This window comes from Lepisma saccharinum, chromosome 2 (assembly GCF_977018435.1).
Source record: "Lepisma saccharinum chromosome 2, izLepSacc3.1, whole genome shotgun sequence".
Taxonomy (NCBI): Eukaryota; Metazoa; Arthropoda; class Insecta; order Zygentoma; family Lepismatidae; genus Lepisma; species Lepisma saccharinum.
The window spans coordinates 2926976-2943189 of record NC_139230.1 but is presented as its reverse complement, the minus strand read 5'-3'; the positions used below and the strand labels follow the sequence as shown (position 1 = coordinate 2943189).

At 38.9% G+C, this 16214-nt stretch overlaps 1 protein-coding gene across 2 annotated transcripts in view; it reads right to left on the bottom strand.

Annotated features, from left to right (window-relative positions):
* Positions 1-16214, bottom strand: part of LOC145983865 (uncharacterized) — a 70142-nt gene that overhangs the window by 6777 nt on the left and 47151 nt on the right. For both annotated transcript variants that reach the window (XM_083116926.1, XM_083116927.1), the window contains exon 5: positions 16102-16161. In XM_083116926.1, coding sequence (XP_082973052.1) covers positions 16102-16161 — 60 coding nt within the window. The remainder of the gene's footprint in view (positions 1-16101; positions 16162-16214) is intronic.

Below are 16214 nucleotides of genomic sequence, written 5' to 3'. Positions count from 1 at the left end.
CCGTCGCATTCGAACACAGGCAAACATGGACGTCCGCAGGATTTTTTCCAGGGAGGGGCAAGGAAGGTATTTTTTTCCAGGGGGAGGGGGCAAACGAAGGCAAAACTTCCCCAAAAATAGTGTTGTTCCCTAAAAAACATTGCTTAAATTTGAATTTATGGTGTTCATGCAATAATTAACACATATTATTGTGGCTAAAATGAAATTGAAATACATATTTTTTGTTGACTTTCATTTTCCAGGGGAGGGCCACGGCCCCCCTTGCCCCCCCTTCCGGACGCCCATGCAGGCAAATTTCTCAGGCGTTTATGAGAAATTTCAGTTACAATACCTCAATACACGTTTGTTAAATATACATGAACCCATAAATTCTAATAAGTTACGCAACATCACCGGAACCTTTTTCTCGCACAATTTAAATTCGGCCCAAGTTGCTTATTGTTTCATTGAAAAAAGGTTTCTGGATCTTATTTAAATTGATCCGCAAAAAAGGTTCCTGAACCGAATTGAATTACTTTACAGATAAAAAGGTTCTTTACGGTCCAGAAATCATCTACTCTTGCTGATTTTCTCTCCTTGACCGGAATTGAATTTATGTATTTATGCCTCAATACCTCGCACAACCGGACAATTTTGCAAAGTGCGTCACATCCACGATCTGTGTCGAAAAATGATTCGGAACACTGGCAGACGTTTGTTTGAACAAGCGTCAATGCGCTTTAGTCTCTCTTATTTGTAATCTTGTGGAACAGTCGGTACATAGTTATCCTATCTCGTCAAGAACGAAACATCGTAGGTTCAAATCCCACACTAACTATTTTTTTTTCTTATTAGGCGAACAAGACTTCCTATCGGATTAAAAACTATAGATACTCGAGTTTGGACTCCAATTAAAAATTAACCAGTACATCTACATTAAAACGAGTTACATCAAAATTTAGATAATTCAATTCTGCGTTAATCTATGCTAACAATTTTTTCCCCCCGAATATTGAGAAATTGATTCCTCGTGACATTTTGGGCGCGTTCCGAAAGTGGCAAGAGTTCCATAAGTCCGAGCGTGAACTTGGTGAAGTTCGTTACGGCGTTCAAGTCAATTTTCGTGCGATGAGTGAAGTTCGTTCTCGCACGAAACGAACGGCCCAGGAGGCTGGTTTGTTCAATGAAAATAATATGCTACTGGCAGATAACTTGCGTGCACAATGGCTTCAAACTGCACGAGTTCGGAAAATACACTGAACAATGAACAGAGAGCGATACGAAGCAACATGCAATAAACGAATGTGCCTTAACTGTCCATAAAATGTGATTAAAAGTACGGATTGATTTATTTGGTTTACTTTACTTCGCTTTTCTGCCACTTTTGGCTAATCGCGAAGATGGGGATGATATGATGAAATTTGTGAACGGACACTCACAAAGAACACCCATGCTAACCACTCCGCCACAGAGGTCGGCTATGATCAAATTAAATTAAAGTGAGTAACTGTAGAGATTATTTCTGCCACAAAAATATGCCTTCCGCTGGACACCACTTTCTATAAACAAAGCACTACGACTGACGCTTTCGCCTAGAGCGTTTGTTAGTTGGTAAAGTAACTGGTTTCAACAGGTTCACGAGCTCGGTTACCGTCGTTGAATTTGTTCGTTTCGCACCCCTTGTCTGCTACGATTCAAATATCTTCCGAAAATGCTGCAATTCTTTATCAGTTTCGTCCAAGGCCGTTTATCTTCCGAAAAAGCTTCTACCATGGAGAAGTTTTGAACCCAAGACCTTTCATTCCGCAATCGAACATATCTCTAGACCAGGTTGCTCACTACTATAGAGCGACCACAAGGAAAAGAACCTTGGGCAAAAAGTCTCCGCGCACCTCCCCCTTCATCCGTTCAACTCGGGCCATAAGGAAGCATGCTCCACTCTGTCCCTCCCCTCCACGCGGGAGTACGGTGCACAGGAGTCGCGGGTCTGTGCAGGTTTTTTTGCTTGTACACTATACTATACTATACACCATGTGAAATTAACAAATTATTAAGCAATACTGAGAATATACTGTGTGTCTGGTAATGAAGCTTATAGCTATAGTTAACCTTACTAAACACCAAAGGCCATTTCCTGATCGTTTCAGATATTCAAAAAGACCCTGCAAATACTGTTAGTTATTATGCAGTGTTTGCACATCATATCGTCATGAATAAACGGTATACAATAATTGTTTTTAAGCAATTAGTATACACTTGATGCGGCTTTTCCAGAAACAATTGTTACCGAGTGTGAAACGAGACGAGAAAAAAATTAGACGTCTTAACTAACAAGAACATTAATCCAACAGGGCGCCATTACATTCGTGGTGTACTATTTTCCAATCTTCCTCTTCGTTCGTTCGAAGTCCCGGGGCAACAGCCCTCTCCCCGTGGCTACGTCTCTGACCTACCATAACCAGACTTTGGAAGACACGCTTGGTGCTGTTCGTACCCGAAAAAGATATTTTCTCCTTCACGCGAGAAGGTACGAAATTTATCGAGTAAATGCCAGACGTGGGAGTGGTCCAATGTTCGGCAAGAGATTCGAGACTGAGCCGTCATTCAATTTCTTAAATTCAGGGGCGGCTCACGGTAACATTTTTACCAGGGCGATGCGAAATTTCGGAGCCCCTAACATTCCACCCTGGTGCTCCTACTTGATTACAAGGCGACGACGTAACCACTACGCCATCGGGAAGGATCCGAACTTCCAATATCACTAGACAGATGAGGAGGGGGGAGTCAACCGCTCCTACCTTGAAGTAAAAAAATGACGATCGGGTTTATAACGTAAGTCCTCAATTAAGTTAAGAGTGATCTCCCCAACCTCTACAATGCTAACAATTAAGCGATCTACTGATATCTAGAAAACCATGAAATTATTGAACACATTGAAAGATAAGCAAAAAGAGCAGCTCCATCCACAGCCACCCTCTTTAAAGGTTGGCGTCAATTTGTCGGTCGTCATCAATCTGTATTCTGAAAGTGGCAAGCTCTGGGGGGTGGCCACAGCCAGGACAATCGTCTATTTTATATTTATTGTATTTTACCTCCCTGCGTGAAACGTGGCATCGAACGGCCTCGGAGACAGAAATAGAAGAACATGTCTGAACGTGGCTATACTCTATCCCGGGAATCTCTGGAGCAAGGGCGCGCATAAAGGTAGACAAGGAGAGAAAACGAGTGGGCCAGTGGCTTTACCCGTCCAGGCAATCCCGTTCCCTCGCACGAGCCCTCTTGAGTCACTACTTGCGCAGAGACTTGCTTCGCTCGCTCCAGATTCCAGGGACAGAGTATATAAGAATAAATAATGAATAGGAGGTTTGTTTTTCGATCCTATTGTTTATTGAAATAATGGGAAATTGGAAAAGTGCTTCTTACATTTGGAATTAGAATTCCTTCCCCCACAAACGACTGGCAAATTGTCCCCTCCCTCCATGAATATCTTCCGCCGCCACTCCCTTTGGCCCATCCAATCTTTACAGCTTCAACGTCACTAGGATAAATGATCGAACTCACGAGAGAGCAACCACAAAGGATCCCATTCTCCTGAAATTAATTCAAGACCTCTAACCAATCACATTGCGTTACTCACAGTGTGAGACATTGAAGCGTATCGTATGGGTAAGTTCTCGAAGCATCATGCAGGGCAGAATGTTCACCTTACAGTGCATTACAGTGTAAAAGTAAATGAAAGTTTTAAAAAAGTTTTTTAAAATTGTAAAAATGTTATTCCTTGTAGAATAGTTCTGAATATCATCTGCTTTTTTGCTACTGAATCGCATTTTGGCGACTTAGTTGTTGGCTTTGGCGCCTAAATGTTACACATCGATCGCCAAACGACACGAAGTCTAGTTTCTTGTTATTTTCTTCAATGTAAGTAAACGGGGGAAAAGGGATGAAACGGCCGCGTTTGGACGAGAGGCATGATTTCCCCTTAAGACTATAGATTAAAAATAGTTGCCTTGGGTTATTAATTAAGAGGCAGGCGCGGATCCACGGGGAGCGTGATAAGGGCAATCGCTCCGCCCTTCCCAACTGTCGTATGGAGATATAACTATGCCTAATACGAGACTCAAATGTTCTTTCTTTTGTTTAACAGGCTAGAGAATATTCTTTAAAGTTTGATTGAGTCCTCTATATGCTAATGATAGGCTAATCGGAACTAGATCTACACGTTAAATTTGGATCCGAACTCCTGTGCAACATGTCTCGAACCCAAGAACCCTGGATAATAGGTTTTGTTGTCATTGTTTATTCACTTTACTCCTCGTACCTGATCGTTAAGTTTACCCTGGCAGTGTGATGAATTATGATAACGACATACAATAAAAACATCTATGCCAGCCTTGGACCTCTATTTTTGTAAAACAATACTCCAATTTCTAAACATGACACTTATCATAGGTTGGTTTCTGTTTACAATACTATATGTTGTTTGTAACAAACAGTGCAAGTGTAGCTCAGAATTTATTCTCGGTGAGGTGAGGTAGCAGACTGAAATTCGCCCGATTACGGTAACTTCTGGATCCGCCACTGTTAAGGGGACACGTTCATCTTTCTTACGACACCCTTAAAACTTCCTGCCATTGAAAGAAGCGCTTCCGGCGGAAATTAAAATTCATGACGTTCGTCTACCATTTATCGGCGAGTTCATATTGCGGGAGCTGAAAAATAGAGCCCATTGTTAGAGCCGCAAATGGATCGTTTGGTCCAAACTGGAAGGGGCGGGAGACGCTTCTTTCCTAGGCAGGGTCCGAGGCTCGGGTTTTAATTTATAGCGGGAGAGCGTCTCGCGAGACGTCGTGACACTTTTGTGTCGCTGCCGCCCGCGACTATTTTTCACGCCGTCGCAATTGAAAAATGAGCAGCGGAGATGATGGCCGAGGTTCACACGCACACCCTCTTTCTCCGCAAGGACGACGCCACGAAACACGTTCATCAGTCATTCTCTCTCTCTCCCCGCGTCGGCAATGTTCGGAGGAATACCTTCAAACATGCGCGGGCTACATAAAAAAAATACGTTCAAGTATTTCTTTGTAAACTTACATATTGATTCATTCTTTAAATATACGAATAGTTCATATGAACTTTTATTAATATTGAGATATTTAGAATTCTATGTAACATAGTACTTTGCTAAGAGTACGATTACTTAAGTCAAAAGTTTTGATTAAAGTTCAGTTTATGCTCACATAGACTAATCGGGACTTGCCCTACAGTTTTAAGTGGGATCTGAATCACCGTGCAATGTGCCTCCAATGGGCATCGAACCTAGGACCCCTTGAATACAAGGCTACAGCACTAATACCGCATCATCCGGGAGGCCCTAGATAGGGCATTGGGGCCCCAACCCAGGATTAGTTATTCAATCCATTGCACTTGGTACAAGTAATGGTACAATAAAATACATTGAGTTTATTTTTAAGTCCATTTTGTGCACCAATAGGATAATCGGGACTACACCTACAGTTTAAAGTAAGAACCGAACTACTTGCAATGTGCCTCCACTGGGCATATACATAGGCGTAGCTTCTAACTTGGGACCTAACTTTGGAGGGGAGAGGTCAGAATCGAACTTGGAAAATTAACTGTTACATTTGCAAACTCATAAATATTACTCGTTACTTTGTTCCTCATGTTCTAGGAGGTTACATTTGTAAATTTTCATAAACATTTATGAAAATTTGTACCCGTCAAGTTAAACCTATGGGCATATACTAGGCGACAACGTTAAGTAAAATACCTTATCGATTACAACATGCTATAATGCCTTTTGAGCAGGAAAAATACCGTCAAGGTTAAGTTTGTGTTTTCACTTTGTCACTTTTCTGGTCATCAGGCTCCTTACAATGACCAAAAGAAACTGATGAAGAAACAAACTCAAAGTAGCACCCATACCTAGGCTAGATGGAACCCATTCTATTTCAAGGCATTTCATTTCATTTAGGATTGCAACTACACTGTCTGTATGTAAACAACAAATCTGGATATCACCGACACGGACACAAACTATAGTCTATCCTGGGAATTTCTGGAGCAAGGCCACGCAGAACACTAGAGAAAGCTACGGTCTAAGAGGCTGAGCACTGTCATCGCGAGGTGAAAATTTGGACCCACAGCACCTCGTAACAAACCAACATAAGGTGTTCTCTGTATTTGATGGAAGTTAAACCCTGCCAGTTGTCCCAAAAACTTCATGGAGAGGTGCTTTCCCAGTTGGCATTATTCATCCCCAAACCACTATACCATCTCCTCTATAGTGCTCTCTTTCTCGAATGTTTGAGGGCTGAAAGCAAGTTCCCTCGGGCTGGGCCGATACTGCTTTGCACTGATAACTGATACCGATGCAGATACTCTCACTGATTCCCATTGATTGGGAATTGTAATAATTAAAATTTGTTCAAAATATTGATTAATATTAGTGGGTAAGAATTCCACGATCAATTTACCAGTGTTCGGAAAGTTACTTTGAAAATGGTAACTAGTTACAGTTGCTCATTTTAAAAAGTAACTTGGTTACAGTTACCTGTACTACAAAAGTAACTGTAAGTTACTTTTACAGTTACTTTCTGATGAATATTTTCTTGCAACCAAATTACACAAATCGACCATTAATTGTAATAAAATATTTTTTGAAGACTTTCATGTATTTTACTTATGTTACTGGTACATAAATGTCTTCGTATATTTATATGTATTACAAAATAAAATGCGCTCCTGTGCTTTGCACAACGCCATGAAGGCGTATGTGGGTGTGGAGTTAGGGCCCCACACTTGGTTGATCAAGGCCGATGTTTGGGGTGATGTGATCAGCACCACGTCCCTGGCTGCCTTTGCCCCACAGAGTTTCCTCCAGGTACCCACCCACTTTATATGATGCTGGGTGGGCGCCATAGCCAATTCAAAAATGGGAAAAATCCAGGTTCTCCCACACCGAGGATCGAACTCGGGTCTCTCGCATGGTAGTCAGGCAGCCTAACGACTTTCTTTTTAAGGAATATCCCTATGCGGTAGTATCCCCTGTCATTCACATTTTCTTCATTTTCACATATTTCAATATTCTCTGTTTTCTGCATTCTCATTGGGACAAACACAAACATCCATGTCCGAACCAAAAAAAGAACCCAGAACCCCTGTGCTAATTTTTCAAAATTTTCGTGAAAAATATATAAAATATCGTGTTTATAGTTAAAAATATGGCAGTAATTTTGTGAATATCTCGTGGTAATTTTTAATGCCATGCACTTATACATAATGTTACTAAATCAATGAATGGTTTTATACAAGGCATAATATTTGCAACATTTATGGGAAAATAAGCTTAAAAATAGCAATTAATAAATTTCACCTTCCGAAAATCAGCCTTACTCAGTTATATTTATATTTTAGAAAAAATGGAGTGTACAAAACAATCTCTCTCATTTATTTTCATTCATGAAACATTAATATACAACAAGTGACAACATTTTGCTCCTTCATACTATTTCTCATATCTGTTGCAGCCAATATCAAATCGAATATATTTCTTAAAATTAAGTTTGTAAAAAATGCCATGGTTTTGTTTTTATCGTAAAAATAAAAATACTCGCAGAAACGGTCAATTTTCGCGACAAAATTACAGCTGTAAATCAGTCACATTTGTGATAAATCATGCATATACAACTTGCTGCATCTCTCCGTTACATTTTGCGTTTATTGCTAATAACAAGAAACCCTGGCCCTGCATATAAGCATATACCCTTGGATAAATGAAATCGTGTGGAAACAGTTACATTGTTTTCCATTCATATGCACACTTGCTAGCTCTCGTCTTTTTCAGTTTCATTGATAGTACCAGTACCGTTGAATTCTTTCGTAAAAACACTGAAATATTTCAGTACGTCCCTTTTCATTTTCCAATATATAGCAAAGAAGAAACTATCGGGTGCTGCTTACAAAAGGGGGAAGTTATAAGGTGACAGAGGAACAAACTACAGAAACAAGAGACACTTCACAGCACACAACTGACAGCAGCAGCAGAAACTGAATTCCGGCTCACTTTAAGTACTAAATCGTCAATAATTTACGACACTTGCATAGCAATTTAAGTGTCACAAAGTAACTGTAAAAGTAACTGTTAAAATGTTGCTTCTATCATAAAAAGTAACTCAGTTACAGTTACTTACTTTTAAAAGTAACTAGATACAGTTACATTTTTTTCAAAAAAGGTAACTGTTACTTGTAACTAGTTACTTCCAAGCACTGCAATTTACCAAGAGTTTTGCTTTAAAATATTCAAGAATTACATCAGAATATTAAATTACATGTTATGTTGTAGCAAAATTTAGTTTTTTCACACAAAACAGGTGTGAAATAAAAATAAACTTTGAACTTTGCATAATTTCCAGGATAATTAAACTCTGTGAAAGAGTCGCAAGACATTTTTGTGGAGCCTGTGAAAGACCAAAATGACAGAAAAGTATCAGCCAGTATTGGTACCACTGGTATCAGCCAATACCGATACATCAGTATTGGCTCAGCCCTAATGTGAACCAATTGGGAATCACTGTGAAGAATGGATTGCCACTCATCCTTGAACAAAACATTGGCCCATACTTCATCAGTCCAGTTGACATGCTGACAGCACCACTCCTTGTGTCATTGGGCACATACTGCATGTCTTCAGGCATACATACTTCCTTGCCTGAGCCTTCGGTATACTGTCATTCTGGATACAAATGTTCTTGTAGCTGTAAATGTTCTTCTGGATTGCTTATCATGGTATCGTTTTGCTGCGAGGATCAAATACCATCCTCTCCATGTGACTTTGCTCTAGGTTGTCCTTGCCCCAGTATTCAGGATACATCTTCCGTCTCTACAAACTGCTGCCATACTTGTGAAAAGACAGACTAGTTCACATTTAGTCACCTCTCCTTGCAATTGTTCTGCCTTGAGTTTTCCTATTCCTTTCCACTCCAAAGAATCGTCCAGATTAATATTAATATTGAGATTAATATTGTGCACTTTACTATGTACTGCTTTAGTTTTGTGCACCTGTGTATTTCAAGTCACTATTGCTAAACACTATTTCACTCCAGCATGTCCTGACCAGAGTACAATAAGACAAGAGGGGATTCTCCATGGGCTCATTCAACCAGATGTGTAGGGCATGTATTGAAACAAAAAAACAATGTTGTCAAATGTGTATATTTTAACAATATGAATACAATATCCGTGTGAATGGATATATCATACTCCTTTCTGTAGAGTGCTGTGACAGAAGTGTTGACAAAACAAGGGTACGCACAATGATTAAGTGATGAGCAGATGAAACCTCTTGTGATGCTTAAACATCAAATTTCACAGTGTTCACTATGCATGATAATACATGATATGCTCAGCGAGTGTTTTAACTAAGGTGTCCCGGCTTCGATACCCAGTGGCAGTGGTGGCTGGTGGTCTGACTTTATGGGTGTGCACTTGAGCATCCAGAAGAAGTGTTTTATCACCCCTGTCAAATACTTATTCCTGTTTTTACGTACATGTTGATGCTAAATGTATTGGCAACCCAAGTTATTACAATCTTTTATGAAAATGAGGCTATGGGAGAGTTCTTTTCATGAAAAATCTAAAAAAAATTAATGAAATATCTCAAGAGAAGAGCGATGTTATTGGGTATAGATAATTCAACATTCGATAACCTGACAAAATCACTACGAATCTACAATATTCAATATTGATCTCGATTTGCAAAATATTTAGTAAAAACTTTCTCCCTCGCTCTGCTGATAATAGTGAACAAGAAGAATATTTTTTGCATACATCTAACAAGCAGGGCCGAGCGACTACCTGGGGTGCCAAATCGGGGCATCCTCCTTGATTAGAACCAAATCCTAAAGTCCACTTTATGCACAGAAAAGCAAATAGACACGACCTACAGTTTAAGGTGGTGTCCAAACCACTATGTGCCTCCCCCAAGTGCATTGCTATTGGTTTTAAAGAGAGTTGGATTTATTGTTGACAAGAATTAATTGAAGCTACTGCTGAATAACTTAATAAGTAGATTGCAAAATCATCTAGCAAATTAAGCTAAGAGATTATTATTGTTTTGATGTCATTATGTAGGTATTAAATAAACACATACCTATAATAAACATGTTCTTTATCAGTAAAACTATTATTTTTCATCATTAAAACCATAAATATATAACATAGTTATGATTTATGTTGGAAGAAAGTGGAAAGTAAGAAGATCAGGGTAGGAAGTAGGGGGCACCAAAATTCTACCTCACCCAGGTGAAAATGTTATCTTGAGCCACTCCTGCAAAAAAGGTAGCTGATCCAACAACCACATGTAGAAAATCAGTTGTAATCTATCTAGCAGTTGTTAATTTCTAATGACCGACTGACCAAACCAACAAAATCAAGAGAATAATAAATATTAAGGAAAATGATAGTACTCACTCAGTCCACACTGCCCTGCTTTGTACTTCAGAATTTCTCTCTTTCTTCCACCTTATCTGTCTTATTACTGCAGTCGCTGCGTGCTTTGCTAACTTCCCTCCAAATATTCAACAATGTTAAATATTATGTCTCTGCTTTCCCTGTGTACTGTTTTCCCTTTCATCACACTCACTTTGCAATGAAACAGGAATGAGCTTTTTTAACAATGTAACAATTTTGTCACACAATGGAAACAGCTGACTGATCCACGTTCCCCCTGCGCAGGTGGATAATTTGACTACAGCGCCACAAGGACAGTTTATTTTGGCCAATTTGCACTAATAAGCAAAGGCAATGCAAAACATTGTTTAAATCATGTGTTTCACTTTCAGTTGTCCCCTCCCTCCCTCCCTTCTTTCTTGCCCCTGTCATGTTTGGAACAGAGTGGGCGAAGATACCATAGAAATTCCCTTTCCCCCCCCAAAAAAAGTCCCTCGATTTACGATGATGTGTGTGTGTATCTACTCCGCTACATGATCTCGAATGGAATGGGATTGCAAGACTGCATTTGGAACAAAACGCTAGCAGTGCAAGTTTAGCCCATAATACTGTGAGCTAGAAGAGCGAATACCTTCTCTTTTATTGCGTGCTGCAAACAGCGGCAAACGAGCACATAGCGACTTGTGCAAAGTGAAGCTAAAGGGGCGATGAGGCATGGGGACCTTTGATGTTTTGAAGGAGATAGTGTCCAGTGAATAAGTATAATAAAAATTAATTGCATTACAGATTTATTTGGGTGTGCACATGCAAATGTGCGAATAGGCAGAAGGCGCTTAGTGCTTTGGATCGCACTTTAAACTGTAGGTTCAGTCCCAATTAGCCTACCTGTGCATAAAAATGGACTTGAACAAAAACTCAACTCAACTGAGTGAGTATCCTAGTGCAAGTAAGCCAGAATGTTTTGTCCACCTTATCTGTGAAGAATGACTGTATCACTGCTCTGTTTGAAAACAAGCCATATGTGGAGACAATCATGCAAATACACACTAAAGAGCTTCAGAGACTTTTGTAAACAAATTGTAGACATGCAATTTAAAATGCTCATGTAAAAATAGCAGAATACAAAATTCTTACAATCCATTTTCATATTTTATTATTATTTTTGTGTACTACAGATGAATCCTTGAGGAAAGGTTTAGTTGTCTAGGATTGATTAAAAACTAAACTCAACTCCATGGTGCAAACAGCCCATTGTGGTGTGTGTGTGTGAAAGAAGGGGTGTTCCATAACTGCCAGTTTTCTACCTTTTGAGAACAGAGAAATCACACCTGGGACTCCTTGTACACTCCTGTTCACATAAAGTGGAACATTTTATAAGGTTGAACACTTGAAATATGTACAACTTTATCTGAACAGGAGTGTACAAAAGCAAGGGCACTAACAATTAGGTTACACAGGAGCTCTAGGGTTGACTAGACTTTACAAATTCTAGGAGATATGTTAACTTATAGCCTCACAATAATTCTAAGTCAAAAATCTCCATTGTAGCAACACAGCAACAAATGCAGTAAATGTAGGTAGCCAACACATAGACAGACCTCGTAGCAAGTGAAATTTTATGTTCCCACACATTTAAGAGGGATAGAAAAAGGATGCCAACCTTAGAATACTAATTTGAAATGAATTGTGCCTCACAACATAAAGTACAGGAGTAAAAATAGCACTGTCTTTACCATGGCATGGTTGTGAAGTGGATACTGATTTTATCATGACTTTTTCGAAGTTGGCATAAATGCCTTTGTAACCCATTGATACAGAGGTGCACTCATGCCAGCAATTCTTTTGAATGATGAAGTGCATTTTCACATTGGTTTGTTTTCAGTGCTCCAATGCAATTGGCAATGACAACTGCACCAACCAACATATGTCTAATGATTCGTACTATACTCTAAGGAGAGGACACGAGCACAAAGGATCAGGTCAGAAAAAAATACTAAAAAAGGTGGTGTATGTTATTTATTATAATTAACAAGGAAGTCAGTAACAGTTTCAGCCTATTTGCTCAGTTGCACATGCACATCCAAATAAATCATGTGTGTCAGCATATAGGCTATTTGCACTTGTCACATTATACGGGGCTAAGCCGCTTACCATAACTAAAATAAACACACATCTCTGAGGATTAAAATCTCCTTACCAAGGCTAACCCCTTCCCTGTGGTGACCTTGAAGGGAAGTGCATCCAAGAGAAATAGTATATATATAGATTCAACTGCAAATTCGCTTCATCGTAAATAATGCAAAAAATAACTATAAAAAGTCTTTCCGCAAAATGAAGCTAAGGTAAACAATCTATATATGGACTCTGCTGTAAATAAACATTCCATACTAGGTAAGGCCAAAGGTAAGGTTCCCCCTGTATACCATGAAGGCACATTTAAGGGTAGGGCTCCACAACATATTCTAGATCTGATCAAAATTGGAGGTGATGTTATCCGCACTATGCCCTGGCCACCTTTACCCTCCAGGGTTGCCCCCAGGTATCCATTTATTTGAGGCTGGGTGAGGCCCAGAGCCACTTTATGCATGGACAAAACCGGTAAAATTCCGACCTTAGAACACCCACCCCAAGAATTGAACCTGGGTCTTCTGAATGGCAGTCAAGACACCCTACCAACTAGACCAACACAGCTCTATGTCCATACTGCAAAAAAAATAATTTTCAGGAACCGACAAAGCATCAACAATGGATTGCCAATAGCCCACATAGACTACTAAAAGCACAAAAAATTTGTGTCTATAAAAATGACTTGCTGCAATACAAGAACCATTAATTTTGAAACACCATCTCCATTTAGACGCTCTGCCAAAAAAGGCCCATTTTTATAGAGTCTATATAGCTTCGCCACAGTTAATGGGTTAAATGCTGATGCTGTAAACGAGAGCTCAGGACACACAAGGACAAAACACAGCCCTACAGAGGATTATACTGATTGTAGGTCAAGATGGCAGTCTCTCGTTGGCCTGCAAATTCCAGTTACTGGGGTGTACTATGTGGAAGGAAGGCCTTCTACGAGGTCATCCCTTGCAGACTTTCTGGCTTGGGCCACTGTGAGCAAGGATCACAAGGCATGTGCCTTCCACCAAGTATCAATCAAAGACCATGAGACAAGACTATAGCAACCTGCCATCATGGAAAAATGAAGGATCCTTTCCTCAGAAAAGGAAAACTTCGATGGTTTGAATTGATTGATTGAATTGTTGTTTTAAGTCCACTTGATGCACAGAAAGGCTAATTGGGACTGGACCTAAAGTTTGAAGTGGGTTCCACTGTGCAATGTGCCTCCACCAGGTATTGAACCCAGAACACCTTGATTACAAGGCAACGATGTTACCACTATGCCATTGGGGAGGTCAAAAATTTTGACGGTATAACCACCAACATGTAACATAGCATGACAAAGTCATAAAAGGCCACAAGTCCTTGTTGTCTGGGAAATAGATAAAAAATAAAATTAAAAAAATAGTAGTCTTTACATGCTGAAAACATTCCAGAAAATGGGAAATCCAATGTAATTGTAAAAACATTATGTTTGTTGGGAAATTTTAGGAATGAGGAGAAAACTTAGTTTTAAAATTTCAGACAGTGTCAAGATCTGGGAGTTCTTATCAAACAATGTGATATTTTATACAAATGCCAATTGTATTGAACCTTTGTTGACAGAAAAATAACAGGTTTAGTGAATTTAAAGCACTGTACTTCTCGTGATTTTTCATAAATAGTTTAAAAATAATTTTTATTTATTAACCCCATATTCAAAATTTAAATTTTTTGTAAGATATTTCTCCTCCATTTAAGACAGTGTTATTTAAATTATTTTCAATATTTTGAAAAATCTAAAATGTCTTGTGGGTCACCCTCTTAGTACTACCCCTTAATACTCCTATGGCCAGGCCTTAGTTTTCAGAGAAACATTGAACATGATTAGGAATGATTGGAGTGCATGGTTGTAGTGTAATGAAGATAATTAAATTCGATTTTTTCATTATAGCAGACAAAACAATATATAACAATTACTGTTAAAAGAGTAAGTGACCAATAGAGAACACCCTCCCTACTCTCGATAATCACATCATCACTGCTAAGGCCAGAAATTAAAATGTGCAGAGCACTTGGATTGCCAAAATGCAATTAGCATCTTAAGAATGCAGAAACAGCCCAAGAGTAACTGGGTGAGGTGACAGCACTTCTTCTGGATGTAAGGTGAGGTTCACATCCATAGACTCAGACTACCAGTTGCCACTGCTCGAGTGCACATTTCTCATTAATTTGAAATAATCATGTTTGATCTATTTACTGTAGTAAACAAGTGGCACACTGAGTGCAATGTTTACAAAGGTGATATTTCACAAGTGCCATTAACATCACAAAAACAACACAACAAGAAAAGGCAACTTATAGACAACTCTGTTGACTTTATGCCACTATGACACTAGAATTTCAAAGTAAGTGAAGGGAAATTGCTACAACTTAATGTTTTACTTTTTTCTCTTCAAAAGATTATTCAAATTCTTAACTTTGTTTGTCAGTTGAATACTAGAACACCGATGTGATCATGAGATCACATTTTTATATCTTTTTACCACGTCTTCTACTGAATCTCCCATCCTCGAAGACTAATTAAGGCCAATCTGAAAATTAGGATTACCAACAAAACAAAGGTACACGATGTGAGTTTGTCTTGGTTGTTTTGAATGCAATGTGTTATGTCAATGTGTTATGTTCAAGGGCAACTACATTCCACATAATACTGGTATTATTGAAAATTACAACAGCTAGTGGAATACCTGGGTATACTTGCTTGACGAGAAAAAAGTAAAAGTTTCTGGCTCCATGAATCTCCCTTCACTTGCCTTGAAATTCTAGTATCGCAATGGCACAAAATCAACAGAGTTGTCTGCAAGTTGCTTTTTGTTGCTTTCGTTAATAACTTTCAATTTTCATTTTCTTACAACAGGGTATCCCAAAATGAATGCAGGATTTAAATTGTGCGTCACCTTTTTCCGCAGGGTTGACAGTGTTTTGTGAGGTCACATGTTGTTGTTAGTCAATATGGAGTGCTACATGACAGAGGAGTGAGTGGTGATCGTTAAAATTCATTACAAGTATGGATCATGTATCGCTGAGACAGTGCACAAATTACGTCACATTTTCGGTAGGAGAAACACCCCAAATGAAACAACTGTGAAAAAACTACTGTAGTTGAAAAATTTGAACAAACAGGTTCGGTTGGAGACAACAAAAAAACAGGCCAACCTCATACATAACAGGTCATTCAGCCGAAAACATTGCTACTGTGGGTGATAGTGCGGTCACTGTAACTGCGATCCAGAATTTTGTCAATAGAATTCGAGAGCGTCAGATGTGTCATGGAGGACATTTGCAAATAACCTATTCCACATTGAATGGCAATGTTTACCCTTTCAAATAATGTAATTACTTTGCCAACAAATAAATAAAATATTTTTTCTTAAATTAAATCCTGCACTTCTTTTGGGACACCCTTTATAAAGGTCATCTTTAGAACATACAAAAGGGGAAAAATGCATTTCATAAATACATTTAAAAATATTGATGGAAAAGGTGTCCACTTACCATCTTCAGAATAACAGTCTTCTAATTCATCCATTTCGGATGATGAATCCATCTCTCGACCTACATCAATAAATAAATATATTAATAAAAAAAATAATAAATTTGAAAGATGA